The 16,251-nt window shown below is 41.2% G+C and overlaps 1 protein-coding gene across 1 annotated transcript in view; it reads right to left on the bottom strand.

Annotated features, from left to right (window-relative positions):
• The window catches only part of COL4A1 (collagen type IV alpha 1 chain), a 218,906-nt gene that overhangs the window by 19,758 nt on the left and 182,897 nt on the right, over positions 1–16,251 (bottom strand). Inside the window, exons 35-42 of the mRNA XM_034774844.1 lie at positions 16,137–16,226; positions 12,639–12,778; positions 11,174–11,300; positions 11,013–11,093; positions 9,783–9,881; positions 8,444–8,494; positions 7,364–7,549; positions 6,218–6,351 (exon numbers count right to left, since the gene is read on the bottom strand). Coding sequence (XP_034630735.1) covers positions 6,218–6,351; positions 7,364–7,549; positions 8,444–8,494; positions 9,783–9,881; positions 11,013–11,093; positions 11,174–11,300; positions 12,639–12,778; positions 16,137–16,226 — 908 coding nt within the window. The remainder of the gene's footprint in view (positions 1–6,217; positions 6,352–7,363; positions 7,550–8,443; positions 8,495–9,782; positions 9,882–11,012; positions 11,094–11,173; positions 11,301–12,638; positions 12,779–16,136; positions 16,227–16,251) is intronic.

Genomic DNA, 16,251 nt, shown 5'->3' with positions numbered 1-16,251 from the left:
GACAAAATGTGTTTGGTAGACTGGATCTCAGTGAGAAAAATAGCTGAATAGTTATAGCTGCCTGTTTTCTGCTGCATTATCTATATGAGGCAAAGGGGTCAGGGGAGTTGACGCCAGGGTAGAGGAGATGTCTGCTGACTCGGAACAGCCAAGCACAAGGGCCATTACAAGACCTCAGCATGGAGCTATGTGGTTACAGGAGGCTTTGAAAGAGCATTTCCACAGTCAGGCACATGTTTGACTGTGCTCTGGCCCTGAAGGTTTGTGAGCTGTTAGGAACTGTGCTTGGTGTACATTTATACATAGAACTCTTTATGTCTTATAATGAACCTATGAATTATTCTGCTTTGTGGCACATTTATAACTATTACACTGTCTTTCACTGAAACTATGAATTATGCAGTGCTTGTTGTACATTTACACCTATGACTGGGTGTTTCCTTGAACCTATGACCTCTGGGGTGCTGTACACTTACAAATACTAGGAGCTTTGCATCCTGCCATACATTCTGCAGTATGTGGGGTGAACCATAACAATGAATTTATTTTCAAAATATAGACCTGCATTCACTGACAAAAGCTGTGAAATGAAACAATGTGAAGGAAAAGGAACAATACAATACAATACAAACAGTTCTGTCCATTTCAGTGCAGAAATGCAGTCCATTTTGGATACATACACCAACTGTGCCTTTCATAGGTCATGGATGTGAAGATGTGGTTGTCCTTACTGTCCCCTGGCATGGAATGGTAGGGCTAGGGATGAGATCCATGGTTCCAAGAGGATTTTTGAGGGGAGCAGGGAGCTGCCACCATGGACTTCTCCAGGGACTGTAAAGGGTGGCAAGTTTGTGATTGTTGGTCAGCAAGGGTCAGCAGCATTTGTGTTAGCTGCCTGAGAAGCCTCATTATGTCCTGGTGCATCTCTCTTTCTTTTTCCTGATGGGATTCTTGGGTCTTTCTCCATGTTCTCCTGTCCTCTCTATCCCTCTCCATACTGTCTGCCATGTTAGCCCACCAGACCCTTTGTTCACAGTCCAGTGCAGCACTGGTTTGCAAGATCTCACAGAACATATCATCCCTTCTCCTCTTCAATAGGGTCAGGCATTCCCCAGGTGTGGAGGGTCACTCCTCAAGGCTGCAACAGCAGCAGCTCCAGATAAAATGGAAATATGTATAATTGTATGCACAGTCACAATGGAAGATAAGCTTCAAAACTCCCTTCCCTCATTCCCATAAAAATGTGTTATAAGACATACTTATTGCTACTTCAGCTGCGGCACGCCTCTGCACAGCACTATTCTCCCGCCCCAGCCATGGTGAGTATTGTCAGCGAGGGGCCAGGTGGGGGGAAAGGAGAAGGGTATTAACATTTTCAGTTGCATAACACAATATGGTCTCTATTTCAGTGGGTACAAGTACAGGGCAACGGCACTGAGTGCTGGCACTATTTTTCATAGATGGTGATTTTAGCTGATATCTCACTCCTGAGTGTCACAGCGGCACAGAGAACACAGCCTTTGCGGGCATCCCAAAGCCACACAGGACCGCATGCCACTAGCCTGCTTACTACAATGGTGCCTGCCAAAATGATGGCTGAGCAGTGTGGAAAAGTGTCCTACCGCTGAAGAAGAAATAAGATGGACATCCCTAGAAACCTTCGGGAGAGAACTGCATAGCAACTCTATGAAAGTTTCATCAAGATCTCTCAGGAGGACACAAGGGACATTCCTAGGTACATCACAACCTGCTCCACAGGGCCTCCAACGCCTAATCCTACAGGGAAATGAAAAGAAGATAACAAATCTAGCTCCGTTTGTTGTACTATCACCTCTTCTCAGATAAGTAAAACAATGAAAAGTCGATACATGTCTTTAGTAACTTGGGATGGACCAGGCGCCATCTTTACATTTAAACATTAAAAGGGAAAATGTATGCACTCACTTTCCCAAGATTCCATCTCTTGCACTGTGCTTGCCCATGCCTGGCTAGTTGGACTGGCTAGGCTGCAGCAGAGTCTCTATAGGTCCATGGCATAGCCAGATTGCCCCGCCCCACCGCATCTCCCTCCCTCCTCCTCACTGTTCATGCTAGAGGTCTACATCTCTGAGGTATCCACAGCGGTCTGTGGGGCGCTGGTGGGGTTACTGCCAAGTACGGCATGCAGCTTGTCATAAAATGGCACATCTGTGGCTCAGCACCAGATCGAGTGTTGGCCTCCCGGGCCTTGTGGTATGCCAGCCACAGTTCCTTTGCTTTCCCGTGGCACTGCTCCCTGTAGTACCCCTTCGTCTGCATCCCCTTCTCGTAGATGTCCATGTTTCTATGGCTGCTCCATAGCTGTGCCTGAACAGTCTCTTCTCCTCACAAGTGATCCAATACCTCCTGTCTACTCCAGGCAGGAATGTGTCTAGAGCGTGTAGCTGGCATAGTCGTCTGGGTAGCTGCACACAACAAGGGAAAGCTGCTAGGTGAGCTCACCAAGCCCAGCAATCAGGGAAAGGCATTTCAAAAATACACAGCATTTTAAAGGAACAGGGGAGGGGCTTCTGGTCTTTGTGACCCCTGGGCAGTGGAGTTCAACATTTGTGACCAGAGCTGTCAGTGTCAGGCATTGTGAGACAACTATTGGAGGACTGTTAGAATTGGCATAGGTCACGCAATGTTTACACTTGAACTGTGTCAACCACAATACTTTGACTACAGCTCAATGTCATTTGGGGAGGTGGTTTTACTGCATCACCATAACAGGGTGCTTATGTCAGCAGGAGACAAATTTGAGTGTAGATACGTGTACAAATAGGTCGATGCAAGGCAACTTATGTTGACCTAACTTTGTAGTGTAGACTAGGCCTGTGCTAGAGGAAAATCAAGGCCACATACTGTAAGACTCACACAAGGCATAGTAAACTCATTAGTCACCCAATAGAATTTATTGACAGCATCCTTCAGTAGAAGCTGGTTCTAGTTTCTGTTTCAATTGATCCAGAATAAGCATCTAAGCATAGCTTGGAGATTCCCACAACAAATTGCTAACACAAGTCCTAAATACTACAGTGGACTGAAGCCATTATTATAATATAACATTTGCATACAGCTCCATAGGTATACAGAGGAAATACAGATGTAGTTCCAGATCCAAAAAGGTATTTAGGAACCTAACTCCCCTTGCACTAAGAAATGTACAAAATACGTTAGAGATACCATGATGGGTACCACAGGGAGAAATGACAGCAGAAAGGTGAAGGGAGGTATTCAGAAAATAAAATGATGTGGTTACTTGTAGTCATAAAGCACATGGCACACATCAATTATTTTCTTTTAAAAGGAGCATGCCATGTGCATAAGCTGAGTATTGCATTGCCTGATTACCTGCCTGAGTCTGAGCAGCACTAAGGCAAGGGGTCTAAGGCTACCTCCCCCAGACAAACTGTATACTTGTGCTCCCCACCCTGACTCCTACAATTGGAGCTGGTTGGGAAGTTTCCATCAGAATGATTTTTCAAAAGAAAATGCAGTTTCTGCAAAATCAACAGGAAAATTTTGATTTTGCCAAAGTTTTTCAATTTTCTGTCAGGAAAACCAAACTGAAATATGCTGCTCTGAGTTGGTTCCACCTGAAAGGAAATATTTCAGCTTGTTGAACTGACCTGAAATGTTTTGTTTTGAGTCAATTCAACTTTAAATTGCATTTCCCTATCATGGTACATGGTAACTGTAGTTCATATGACATTCTCTCCTAGAAGTTGCCTCCTTGGCTGGACTATATCTCCCAAGATGCAACACAGTTTCCCCTCTGACCCAGCATCATGGTGCATCACAGGAGTCATATGGCTTTCGGTGCTTCATGGGAGATGTAGTCTGGCCTGGGAGACTGGTCCATGAGAGAGAATAGGGACATCAGATACTTGACCACAACTCCCTTGAGGCAATGCAACATAATAGGAAGATGCAGTTTAATGTTTAACTGACTCGAAATGAAATGTTTCGGGTCAGTTAAATAAAACCAAAATGAAACATTTTGATTTGGGAATGTTGAAATGTTATATTTCAATTGAAAATGACTGGAACTTCATTTTGTGAAAAATTTCAATTCTTTGTCCTGATTTGGAAACAAATCGTTTGTTAAAATATCAGAATTTCCTGTGGGACAGAAATTCTGATTTTCATTCAGTTCTGCTTATAAGCACTCTGGGTACTTAGTAAAGAGAATACACATTTGAATCTTGCTATCACTGCATGTTGAAAACATCTGTCTCTCCGAGTTATTAATGGCATGCAGCTACTCTGAACGGAAAGCTGGTGACGAACAAGGATCCAACTTAAAAAATTCAAGACACTGGTTTAAGTGTCATTGTAGAAGCAGCCCCTTGGAGACAGAAGAACATCCAGTGTGGCTTTACATTATGAAGAATCTGTTCCTCTGAGTCCACCATTGGAATCCTGCTTCCCACACTAGGATCTTAATGACATCTTTCCTGAGTCCCTCTTCATCCTGTACAATGAGTGTGATGGTGCCATGCCTACTCTCTTATCCCTGCTTTTATTCATCTAGTTTTATTATATTTTAGTTTAATTTCCTGCTAGAAGAAAGAATGAGCTACAACCTGAAGAGAACTGTGCTTCAAGAAATGAGGAGGCAGAAATACTGAGAGGAAGGGTATAGAGCAGGGGTCTCAAACATGTGGCCTGCAGGCAGTGTTATTTCCTGCGGCCCATCATAGGCGCCGACTCCACTGGCAGCCAAGCTCCCCTTCCCCCGCCCTTCTGCCCCCCCCCCCGAGCGCACCGCATTCCCGCTCCTCCGCCTACTTCCCAGCGCTTCCCGCTGCCAAACAGCTGTTTGGCGGCACTTAGGATTTTCCAGGAGAGATGGGGGAGGAGCGGGGACGCGGTGCGCTCAGGGGAGGAGGCGGAGAAGAGGTGAGGCAGGGGCGGGGATTTGGGGAAGGGGTTGGAATGGGGGTAGGGAAGGGGTGGGAAGAGGTGGAGCAGGAGCGGGGCCACATGTTTGAGACCCCTGTGACTGTTAGTTAGGGGCACCGGGCACCATCCCCCATCGCCCAGGGGTCTCTCTGTTAGGGGTGCTGGGCAACCAGAGGTCCCCCACCCCATTGCCCGGGGTCTCTCCATTGGGACACTAGACAGTGTCTGTGATGAAGTGGAAATTTTCTGTAACATTTTTATAATTCCTAGGCGAGTCTCAGTTTCCCTCTTGACTTTGCGCTGTGACCGGGGTGTGTGAAAAGGGTTACGCAGTGCAGGAAAGAGTTGGCACCTATGGCGGGCTGCAGGAAATAACTCCACGGGCCACGTGTTTGAGACCCCGGTATAGATCATCATCAGTGTTATTGACCACATAAGGAATAGTTACAGGAGTTTATATTTTATGAAAACCCCTCTTTGCATTACAGTTTTAAAAACGTTAATACGTTGACTTTTAATTGCATACTACATTGCTCTTCATTTTTGTCATTTTTGACTATACTTTTGTATCGTTGTACGAAAAGGTTTCAGTGCTGCGGGCCTCGGGCCAATGTACTAGTCCTCATGTGGCCCTCCTGGTAATTTGAGTTTGAGATCCCTGGTATACAGTCTTGTAGATTTTAATGGACAGAGATTTTCACCTCATTCTTTCTAGTAGGTGGAGATGCACGGCAGTATTGAAGGGATTTTTTTAGGGGCTGGGAGAAGAGGACTGATATATGACAATAATGTATTTATATCTTTACTTGTTTCAATTTCTACATCAACAGCAATAGTTCATCATTTACAGAACTGAAAGCACACTTACTTAATTTGAAATGTTTCATATCTTATCTAAATAGCTTGGATATTTTCAGTATGCAATTTATTGTGAAATATGCAATCTTTAAAATGAAGTACAAATTCTTTTGCAATTAATTGATGAGCTGCAGCCACCTTGTACCATTAATACACCCTAAACTATATGCTGGTTGTCTGTATGTTGTTATTTTCTGCCTATAAAGTTCATTAGCTCATTGTTAGGCAGCCCTTAAAACAGAGAATTGAAATGTTTTGAAACAGACTTTACACAGTCAGCAGAGAGTCTGAAAGCATTCTGGATATAAAGTATTATTAGTTTGAAAAAGAAATATCTATGATTAATACATCCATTAACTGGAAGAACTAAAATGACCACTATGTGCTACTGAGCTACACTGGAGAAATCACTAAGGTAGTTAAAATAACTTACAGGAATGCCTGGGAATCCCGGATCACCTTTGATTCCAAGTCTTCCAGGTGGTCCAGGCCAACCCGTGTTTCCTTTTTCTCCTTTGGCTCCTTCCAGGCCCGGAGATCCTGGTGGTCCCATTGGACCTGGTAGACCTACAATGGAGGGGTGGGCAAAAGTTTCTTGGCAAATTTGTTTTCTATAAGACATCAGTATTTGGATTAGGACCAGATGGTTCAAGTTAAAGTGGGCAAGATCAAAGTAAAGCTAGTAAGGAGCAGGAATGCTTCAACAACTAGCTAGGTCACGGACCTACTTATCCAATGGTTCAGTTTCCACTTCTAATAGTTTCAGAGCTTCAGGGTCCTGCTGAGCTCACCACTGCTACTGGAGAAGCAGATTGAGAAAGGATCAAGAACTATCTTAATTCTCCTTAGGCTATATGAAGCTAGGAGGCTTCACATTTTCTCTGGACAAGGATCTGCAATAGTGATCCACATATTAATCTTCTCCAAACTGAATTACTGTAATTCATTGTATCTGGGGCAGAAAAAGAAGCAATGTAGAGGCTTCTGCTCATGCAGAACTTGGCAACCCATGGTGCTATGAGCTAATCATTCCTGTGTTCCACACTTGCCATTGGCTTCTAATCCACTTCCACTGCCAACTCAAGGCCTTATCCCCAATTTTCAAATACATCAACAGGCTGCGACCCAGCAGCATCAGCTATGATATGTCCATCCATGGCTTGCCAAAGACGACTGTACTCTCTGGTACAAAGCCACTAATAAAACCCTGGATGAAGCACATCGGAGTTGCAGATAAAGTGGTCTGGGTCAAGGGAGTTCATGGATGGAATGAGCTAAGAGGAGAGATTAAACTACCCCAAAGGCAGATCAGTTTTAGGATACACTGCAAAACTGTCCATTGGGAGAATGCTTTTCCAGGACAACTAGGAAGATTTCAATTTATATTAAAAAAAAATCTATAAAAAGTTAAGAAACATAATAAAGACTTTAATACAAAACAATATGAAACTATAGTATTAATAGAAAGGAGATATCACTAATATCCTTAGTACTGACTAGTAATAAAAGTAAATAATAAACTCATATAATCACTATAAACATTAGATATTTTACAGTTTGTAGATTTTTAATAACTTACCTGAAAGTCCAGGTTGACCTGGGGGTCCTCTGTTTCCCTTAGGACCTTCCATTGATCTCCCTGGTATTCCGGGAGTGCCCTGTTGGCCTGGAGGACCTTGTGGACCAACAAATCCTGTTTCTCCTTTTGAGCCAGGAATCCCCGGGCTTCCTGGGGATCCTGGAAAACCCACATCACCTTTTGCACCTAAGATTTAAAACAACCCCCAAAGTAGTTAGACAAAGGATGATAATAACTGGAACATTTTGCATCATTATGGGCTGATAACCTTTATTTCTATGGTAAATATTGATCTTCTTTTAGACATTTGGATTACAATGAAATTCTTTCTGGAAATTTCATTATTCTCTACCAGATCTTCATGAATCAGGTAAAAGAAATGCTCAGTTTAACTGAAGGGTCTGGCTAGCTAAATTGCTTGTAGCTTATTGCTCACCCACTTCCATCACCTTCATCCACTGCACTCACACCTAAACCTTCTTATGAGCTAAATCCTAAAGTCCTTAATCAGCCACAATTCCACTGGTGTCTACGCAGTGGAAGTTTTGCTTGGGTAAGGATAACAGGGTTTAGTTCAGCAAAAGAGGATAGATTTACCAAGATTGACATTTAAACCATGAATTTTTTTCCAAGTTTGTATAAATAGGTAATTTAAAGCTTATTTTAGAACTTTCATTGCTCATTCAATGTATTTTATTGGCTGGTGAAAATATGTACATAAAATAAAATAAAATAAAATGGTAAAAGAAAGGAAAAATAGCTAGACTTTGATTTTTACAAAATTAGTATGGAAACAGAAGGACTTCAAATTCAAAAGCACTCCACACAATACAAATAAAGGAGTTATTTGCATTATCTCACCACAACACAGCTTGCAGTAAATTCCACACTAAGAATATTTACCTATTTAGGGCATATCTAATTCATGTCTAAGATGCTGCTACTGTAATAGAAATTAGTAATTGACACCTCAGAGTTTTTGCTTCCAGGTTTAAATAGTGAAGCACATAAGAGAATGCAGTTGCACATGTGTTTGAACTACAGAATTAAGTTTTAAAAACTTTGTTTATTTTATATTACCTTTATCTCCTTTTGCACCAGGAAATCCTGGAAGCCCTCTACCTGGAATACCTACAAGTGACAGCAGCAAAAGTAAGACAAGACATAGTTACATTTAATGCATAATTAATATTTATTACAAAAACAGACACCAGCACTTGAAAATGAATGGTTTATGCACAAGCTTTTCTGGGCAGCGACTGTCTTTCTGTTATGTATTTCACTGTGTCTAGCACAATGGGGACTATCTGTGAATGAGGCCCCTATGTGCCACCACCGTACCAATAATGAAGAAAGGATGAGCCAGCTCCAATATTTCACAGCAAATTGGTTATGGGAAAAGATTTCCTAAACAGCAAATCTTTAAAATACTGCCAGATTTTGCAACAGTTTTTCTATCAAGCTAACACTGATGCACAATGCAACTAACTAAAGGCACTCATCTCCATCAAAGCTGGTTCAGGACTCCCTAGTGCTACATGAACTAAGAGAAGATTATTTAGTGTGAGGGCTAACTAATGCTGTTTAGTTTAGATATAATTTGTTGATGGTGGTTGGTGCAGGGTGCTCAGTCTTTTTTTTTTTTTTTTTTCCCCATGTTCATTTTTAAGTCATAAAGAGCCAAATTGTGAGGTCCTTATTCAGGCAAACCCCTTTTGACTTTATTGCTATTTTGAGTAAGGATCTCAAGATTTGGTCCAAACTGCACTAACTGTACACATGGTTCTTTCCCCTCCAATTTATACCTTTTCAGGAATGCTCATGTGAAGAATATAACATTCTGCTGGATTTAAATATCCATGCCCACTTTAGGGGTCTGATGCTGCAGTCCTTGTCAATGTATGTCAATGGGAGTTAAGAGGAGATATTCTTAATTCTGATGAAAAAATGTGTTTTTCCCACAGAAATTTTGAAACAATTTTTTTGTTTCGTATAGACTAAATGTTATTTACATATTTTGGTTTTAAAAACCAAAATGACATTTTACGTCTATTTGAAGTAAAAGTTTTCATTACAAATCAGTTCAAAACTTCTGTCATGAAAAACCAACAATTTGTTTTACCGAAATATTTCAAACAAAGATTATTGTTGCAAATTTCTTAGGGGAAAAACGTCAGTATTGAGCCAGACCTACCAATTTCCTGAGAAACTTTCTGTCCAAATTACCAGCTTTATAGTAGTTTGCAAGGCATTATACAAACTTCAGTATATAATCCTCCCAATGTAAGTACTTAAAACTACATGGTCCTCCATCTTATTTGACTGTGCAATCAGACACTTCTTGTGCATTTCTGTAATAAATATCTGACATATATGTACATTTTAACACAAAAGAAAGGTAACCTGGCATGATGCTTACCTGGATCACCCTTTGCTCCAGGCGAACCTGGAATTCCATCATAACCTTGTTCACCTTTCTGTCCAGGGACACCAGAGGGACCTTGAGAACCAGGCTCACCTGAAAAATCATTCATTGCCATTTTATAATCCAGCCATCAGATTTTTACACACCTTTCTCTCAATGGAAACGTAGGTTATGATGCTGCTTCCATTGAAGTCAAATGGCAGTTATTCATTATAGACTTGATTCTGCTCTCACTTTACATAGGTATTACATTGGCAGAACTCCACTGCCTTCACTGATGTTACTCCTGAATTACACCAGTATCAGAGAAGAATCAGTCCTTTTAGTTCAGGGATCAGCAACCTTTGATATGCGGACCATCAGGGAAATCCGCTGGTGGGCGGGATGGTTTGTTCACCTGCAGCGTCCGCAGGTTCGGCCAATCGCAGCTCCCAATGGCCACGGTTCACTGTTCCAGGCCAATGGGGGGCTGTGGGAAGTGGCATGGACCAAGGGATGTGCTGGCCGCCGCTTCCCACAGCCCCCATTGGCCTGGAACAGCGAACCATGGCCAGTGGGAGCTGCGATCGGCTGAACCTGTGGACGCTGCAGGTAAACAAACCGGCCCAGCCTGCCACCAGATTTCCCTGACGGGTCGCGTGCCAAAGGCTGCTGATCCCTGTTTTAGTTTCTTATAGTAATAGTTGTGAACCCAGCTAAGACTAAATTATAAGAAACTCCAGTAAGAGCTTGAGTCTTCTCCCTCAGTATCACCCATTGAATATGAGGTGCTTATGTCCTGCAGAGAGAGAACTGGGCCATGAGAATTCATACAATCACTCTATATAGCCTGACTCTCCAATTTGACTGTAGCATACTAGTTTTACCCCAGTGACATTACACCCATGTAACATAGTGGAGATCAGGCCCTAAAGGTCAATGTGAGGGATTTTAAATGCAATTGGCAATGATGATGGTAGCAACAAATGGTACTGAAGAAAAACTGTCCTACAAACATCTTTAAAGAACCAGTCCCCCGCATCTTAAAATGATTGGTTTTGTCTTGCAATGCCCCTCCGCCCTCCACCTCCACATTTTTCACTTGTAAAATGAACAAATGTGACTCGGAATCTTTGAGACAAAATAAATACAGAAGCCCAGATAAATACAGAAGTGTTCAGTCACTTTTTAGAGTAGAAAGCACACTTGAAATGGTGCTTTTTAAAAATGAAGTGGATTCTTTACCTGGTTCTCCTTTTAAACCTGGAATGCCATCCAAACCAGAGAGTCCTTTTTCACCCTTTTCTCCCTGGCTACCTGGGCTGCCTAAAGAAAGCAAGAGGATTCGATTCACTGACTGTACATTTGTTCTTGTTAGTTTTACATTAAATGTTTTTAGGACTTGCCTGGATATCCTGCAATGCCAGGTAATCCTTTGGGACCTGGATGACCAGGCATTCCTGCAATTCCTGCACTACCCTTTTCACCTTTTTCACCAGGGAAGCCTGGAACACCTGGCCTTCCTTGTTCTCCCTATGGGAAAAAAAAGCAAACAATAAAAGCCACACACTTAAGATGTGGTAAAATGGCATATCATGTTCTGCAATATTACATAATTTCCCCCCATTATATCCACCATCGTATTAAAGAATTTCATCCTCTTTATTTAGGATTAAATTAAGTGAAGCCTATAGGCTCACAAACACACAATTATCTTAATTCATTCTATTTATGTAGTGCACAGATGACTAGAAGCCTTCTTATACACTTCATTGGGGGCCTTTTATCTTTTTTTTCTTCCAGTGATAAAGATTGCAATTTTCTATAAGTTACCCACATAACTTCTTTATTGCCCATGCATTTAGTCACCATCAAAGTCCAGATTATCAAAATTCTTTGTTTGCTATTAAATACACAGGGTTTAATTTTATAATTTTTACTCCAAAGTTCAAAGGATACTCTAAATATTTGCCTTCAAAAAGTCTTGTGAACCAACAACAGAGCCCGTTTCAGAATATGTGGAGTGTGAATTAAGTCGATCTATGACACATATATGGTGCCCATTACTAAATTATCTGAACAGCTCACAATCTTTTAATGTATTTAACCTCCTCAAATGCCTGTAAGGAAGGGAAATCAGATATGTTTTAGTATACAGCCGCTCCTCGGGTTATGCAAACCCAACTTACAGAAATCCGCACTTACGGAAAAAGTTCTGTAAGTTCCGCAAGCTTTTTTTTTTTTTTTTTGCATGATTGTCAGAGATACGTTCCCGACTTATGCAAAATTCGACTTACGCAAGGCGTTCCGGAATGGAACACTTGCGTAAGTCAGGGAGCTTCTGTAATGTGTTTTGCATCTTCTCAGTCATTTTTAAAGAGTTTGTTTCTTTCATTTTCAGTGATGTAAATTATTTTATTTTATGGAGATAGACTAAATCAACACTGCCGCAAAATTTGGTACCATTGTGCCATGGAGTATATGAGGCCCTCCATACACACACACCCATCATCATCTCCTGTTTCCAATGCCAAGGTTGGGGAGGGTTGACTTCTGTTGGTTTCTTTGGCTTTGGAACTTAGACTGCCAGCCACCTCGAGTTTAGACCCATTTTATAGATGGGGGACTGAGACACAGAGAGGTTAGTGACTTGCCCAAGGTCATACAGGAAGTCTATAGTAGAGCAAGAACTTGAACCCAGGACTCTCATGTCCCTAACCGCCAGGCCTCTCTTTTATACACACACACACACACACACGAAGTTTCTACTCAGATGTTAAGATAGAAATTTAACAGAATAACTTATGAACAAAGGAATCTTTTGAGGTACTTATTAGAAATGAGACAATTCATTTTTTAGATTGTAAATACCTTCTCACCCGGAGAACCTGGAATGCCAACCCCTGGAATACCCGACTCTCCTTTGTCTCCTTTTGCACCTTGTAATCCAGGGTACCCTGGTATACCTTGTGAGCCTGGCACACCTGGTACACCTTTTTCTCCAGGTGTTCCTAAGAATAAAATAAAAAGTATATTAAATCTGTAGCACCCCAGCAATAAAGACAAAAATCTGTTATTGAGATGTTACCTTGAAACGACTGTGGATGTTAGAACTAGAAAACAAGTGAATTGCTGTACTATCTAGTAAATAGAGATAACAAGAACCTAAGTGAATTGTTTTTGTACTTCCCCTGTTTTATTATACATAAATGTTCAGAAGTGTGCCTATGATTTAGCCATGCACACAACCAAATGCAAAAAAATATTCAGGTTTCCATAAAGAGCAACTGACAAATATAACTTGTAATATACCTATCTGGTCAATGGAACCAAAATGATTTCCAGGTTACCTACCATGTGTAGTAGCAACTTAGTAATTAAAAGAGTCTGCCTCTGAGAGGTCGACTGGCCTACTCAGGTGATAGTGTGCTCCTAAATATGAGAAAATGTAGAACTGGGCCAATAAGAACCAGAGAGCATGCAGTGCGAACTAACAAATAGCCAATTTTAACTGAGATAAGATTCCCTGTTAAGATGCATTCCTCCCATTCCTCTATTTTAAAAAAATAGAGACTGTCACTAGGACAGCACATTTCTATCACAGTTGGATGCATTCCAACTTTATGACAAAATCTATAACAGATACATAACATTTTCAAAACTGGCTGCCTGAATTGTATGTGCAAATCCTACACCTGTGATCCTGAAACAAGTAATTGTGCTGAAGTGTTTGTCCTCATACACAGATCTGAGATTTGAATGCAGAACTTGGGAACTCATTTTAAGAGATTTGTTTTAATATTGATGTAGGAGTGAAAACCAAAGGCATGGAGACCAGATTTTCAGCTGGTGGCATAGCTCCATAGAAGTCAGTGGAGCTACACTGATCTATGCCAGGTTAGATCCTCAGTTGAATTCAATGGACCTACACTGCCAGATATCAACTAAGAATCTGATCCTAAATATTTTACCAAGTGGTTTGGTAAATCTCTATTGTCATTCTATTGTTATTCAACCTTCATTTCCTGCATATGAGTTAGTCCTAACGACATCTGGTTTAATGTGACCACTAAAATAGCTAACCTTGCTGTTTATTTTAACTATCATGTAATTTTCTGGATACACTTTCTGGGTAAACTGTCTTCTTCAAACTTAGCTTTTTTTAAAATATACAATCTGTTTTGGATCAGATAAAAAGTTCAGAGATTTGGGAGAAAAAGAATTGGAATGATTTATCCCTTTCGCGTCCTCAAGCTATAATTAGGGTTGGAAGGATTGGATTTTTCTTGGAAAATAGATAAATGTCGATTTCACCAAACACGCTCAAACAAACAAAAAATATTTCCATTAGTAATAATGGAAATTTACAGATGCTGCTTCAGAAATTATGAGAGTTCAATTTACGGATATTTACTTTGTATATTTTGACTGTGATGTTGACAATTTGTGTTTTAACAATTATAAAGCTTTAAATTTTTGAAACTCAATGTCGATTGTCATTAAATAATTATTGTCTGATCCCGTCCAACGATCTGAACCCCCAGAATTTCCCACAACTGTGAAAATTTAAATGGATAAAAAAACTAAAAAAAGCTGCTTAAAAATAAACATCGATATTACCTGTCAAAATGATCAAAAAATAAAAATTGAATTCTGTCAACCTTTGCTATAATGTACAAAATAGATAACATGTTTATGCTTGCATGCCCTTTTAGCTTTGTCAACAAATACAGGAAAATACCACATTCAAGTATGATTACAGACTGTTTTGACCTGAAGATATTACAAGATATTACAAGATTTTACAAGGCAGTTTGCCCCACTCCCCATTTGAAAAATAAATGACTGTGGTGGTCAAGAAAGATGTCCCAGTTGGCAGAGCTGAAAAATAAGCTTCTGTATTTAATAATAGAACAATTACAGCACAGGCAGGGGCACTGCAACATCCTATCTACAACTGTACAACAATGTAATACAACCATCTTCTGAAGGAGCCACCTCTAGAGGTGAAAGGTGGTTCAAGTCTTCATGTCCCTTGGGTCCTTGGTCTCTCTGTTCAGACTCCCAACAATAGTGCAGACTATGATGTAGCCATCTACTTATCCACTAAAATCTGAACTGAGACTACCAACTCTTTTCACAAAGGACACTGAATGAAAGTCAGATGGCAATTTCTTTTGGGCCTTGTGGCAACACATAGCATAGTGTATATGTAGCCACATATCACAGTGAAAAGCAGGCTGCATCCACACTGTGGTGTGTAGTTACATGTGGCAGTGAAAGGCTTTGGCAGCAGGGAAAGACTCCAGCAGCAGGGAACTGCCAGAGTCTTTCCCTGCTGCTTCATTCATGCCAGAACTTTTCACTACTACCAGAGTCTTTCCCTGTGCCGGAGAAAGGCTCTGGCAGTTCCGTGTGGCGGGAAAAGACTCCAGCAGTGGGGAGTTGCTGGAGCCTTTCCCCACTGCAGGAGTCTTTCACTGCAATGAGGAAAGTCTCCAACATGGGACATTACACTGCTAAAAATAGCAGTGTAGATGGGGGAGGCATTGCTTTGGTGTGTAGAGAGCTGTGTAGGGTACATACATATCCTAAGCAGTGCCTCACTGTCTACACTGCTATTTATACCCACGTGAGAGGGGCGTGCAAAGTATGTACACTCCACTCCACCATAAGCCTAGACATAGCCTTGGTCACTACTGACTTGGGCCATACTTAAACCAGTGGCGAAAGGACAGCATCCTCTCTGTTATCCAATCTATGCAAATAACATAGTTTAACAAGAAAATCTTCTTTGACTGAGCACTAACAATAATTATTTTTAACTTCAGGGGTTCAAGGGTCAGAATGTGGCCAGACACAGGAGCACAAGGGGCAATAAGTTCCCTACACCATGTGGAGCCTTTCCACGTCGATTCCAGGCAGAGGAGGAGAACAGGAGTAGTGTGCGACAGTGCTGAGTAATCAGTGAGTAGAGCCTGGACTGTCGACTGGTGAAATCGACATTTATCTATTTTCCAAGAAAAATCTAATCCTTCCAACCCTAATTATAGCTTGAGGACACGAAAGGGATAAATCATTCCAATTCTTCTTCTCCCAAATCTCTGAACTTTTTATCTGAGGCAGCATGAGGTGGGATGTAACCTGCACCCAGCTGAGGGAAGTTATTCCCCTCTGAAGTAAGGAGGAGGACTCAGTCACAATTCCTTCCTGGGCATCTCTCCTGGGGAGACACAGCTATTGGTTAAAGGCTCAATCTATCCCTAAATATTTTAAGATCTGTTTCCTTCATTATTTTGACCGGCCACTTTTGACACATATCTTTGTGAAGATGATATCTCAACAAGCTAAGTTCAGACCGTGTGGTACCTGGCAAACCCATTTCTCCAATTGACCCTTTTTGTCCTGGAAATCCTGGGTCACCTGGGTATCCTGGAGGGCCTTGATCACCTTTTCGTCCTACGAACAATGAAAAGTGTTACAA

This window comes from Trachemys scripta, chromosome 1 (genome assembly GCF_013100865.1).
Source record: "Trachemys scripta elegans isolate TJP31775 chromosome 1, CAS_Tse_1.0, whole genome shotgun sequence".
In the NCBI taxonomy this organism is placed as follows: Eukaryota; Metazoa; Chordata; order Testudines; family Emydidae; genus Trachemys; species Trachemys scripta.
Note: the sequence above shows the minus strand (reverse complement) of the source record. Positions and strands in the feature narration are given on the sequence as shown.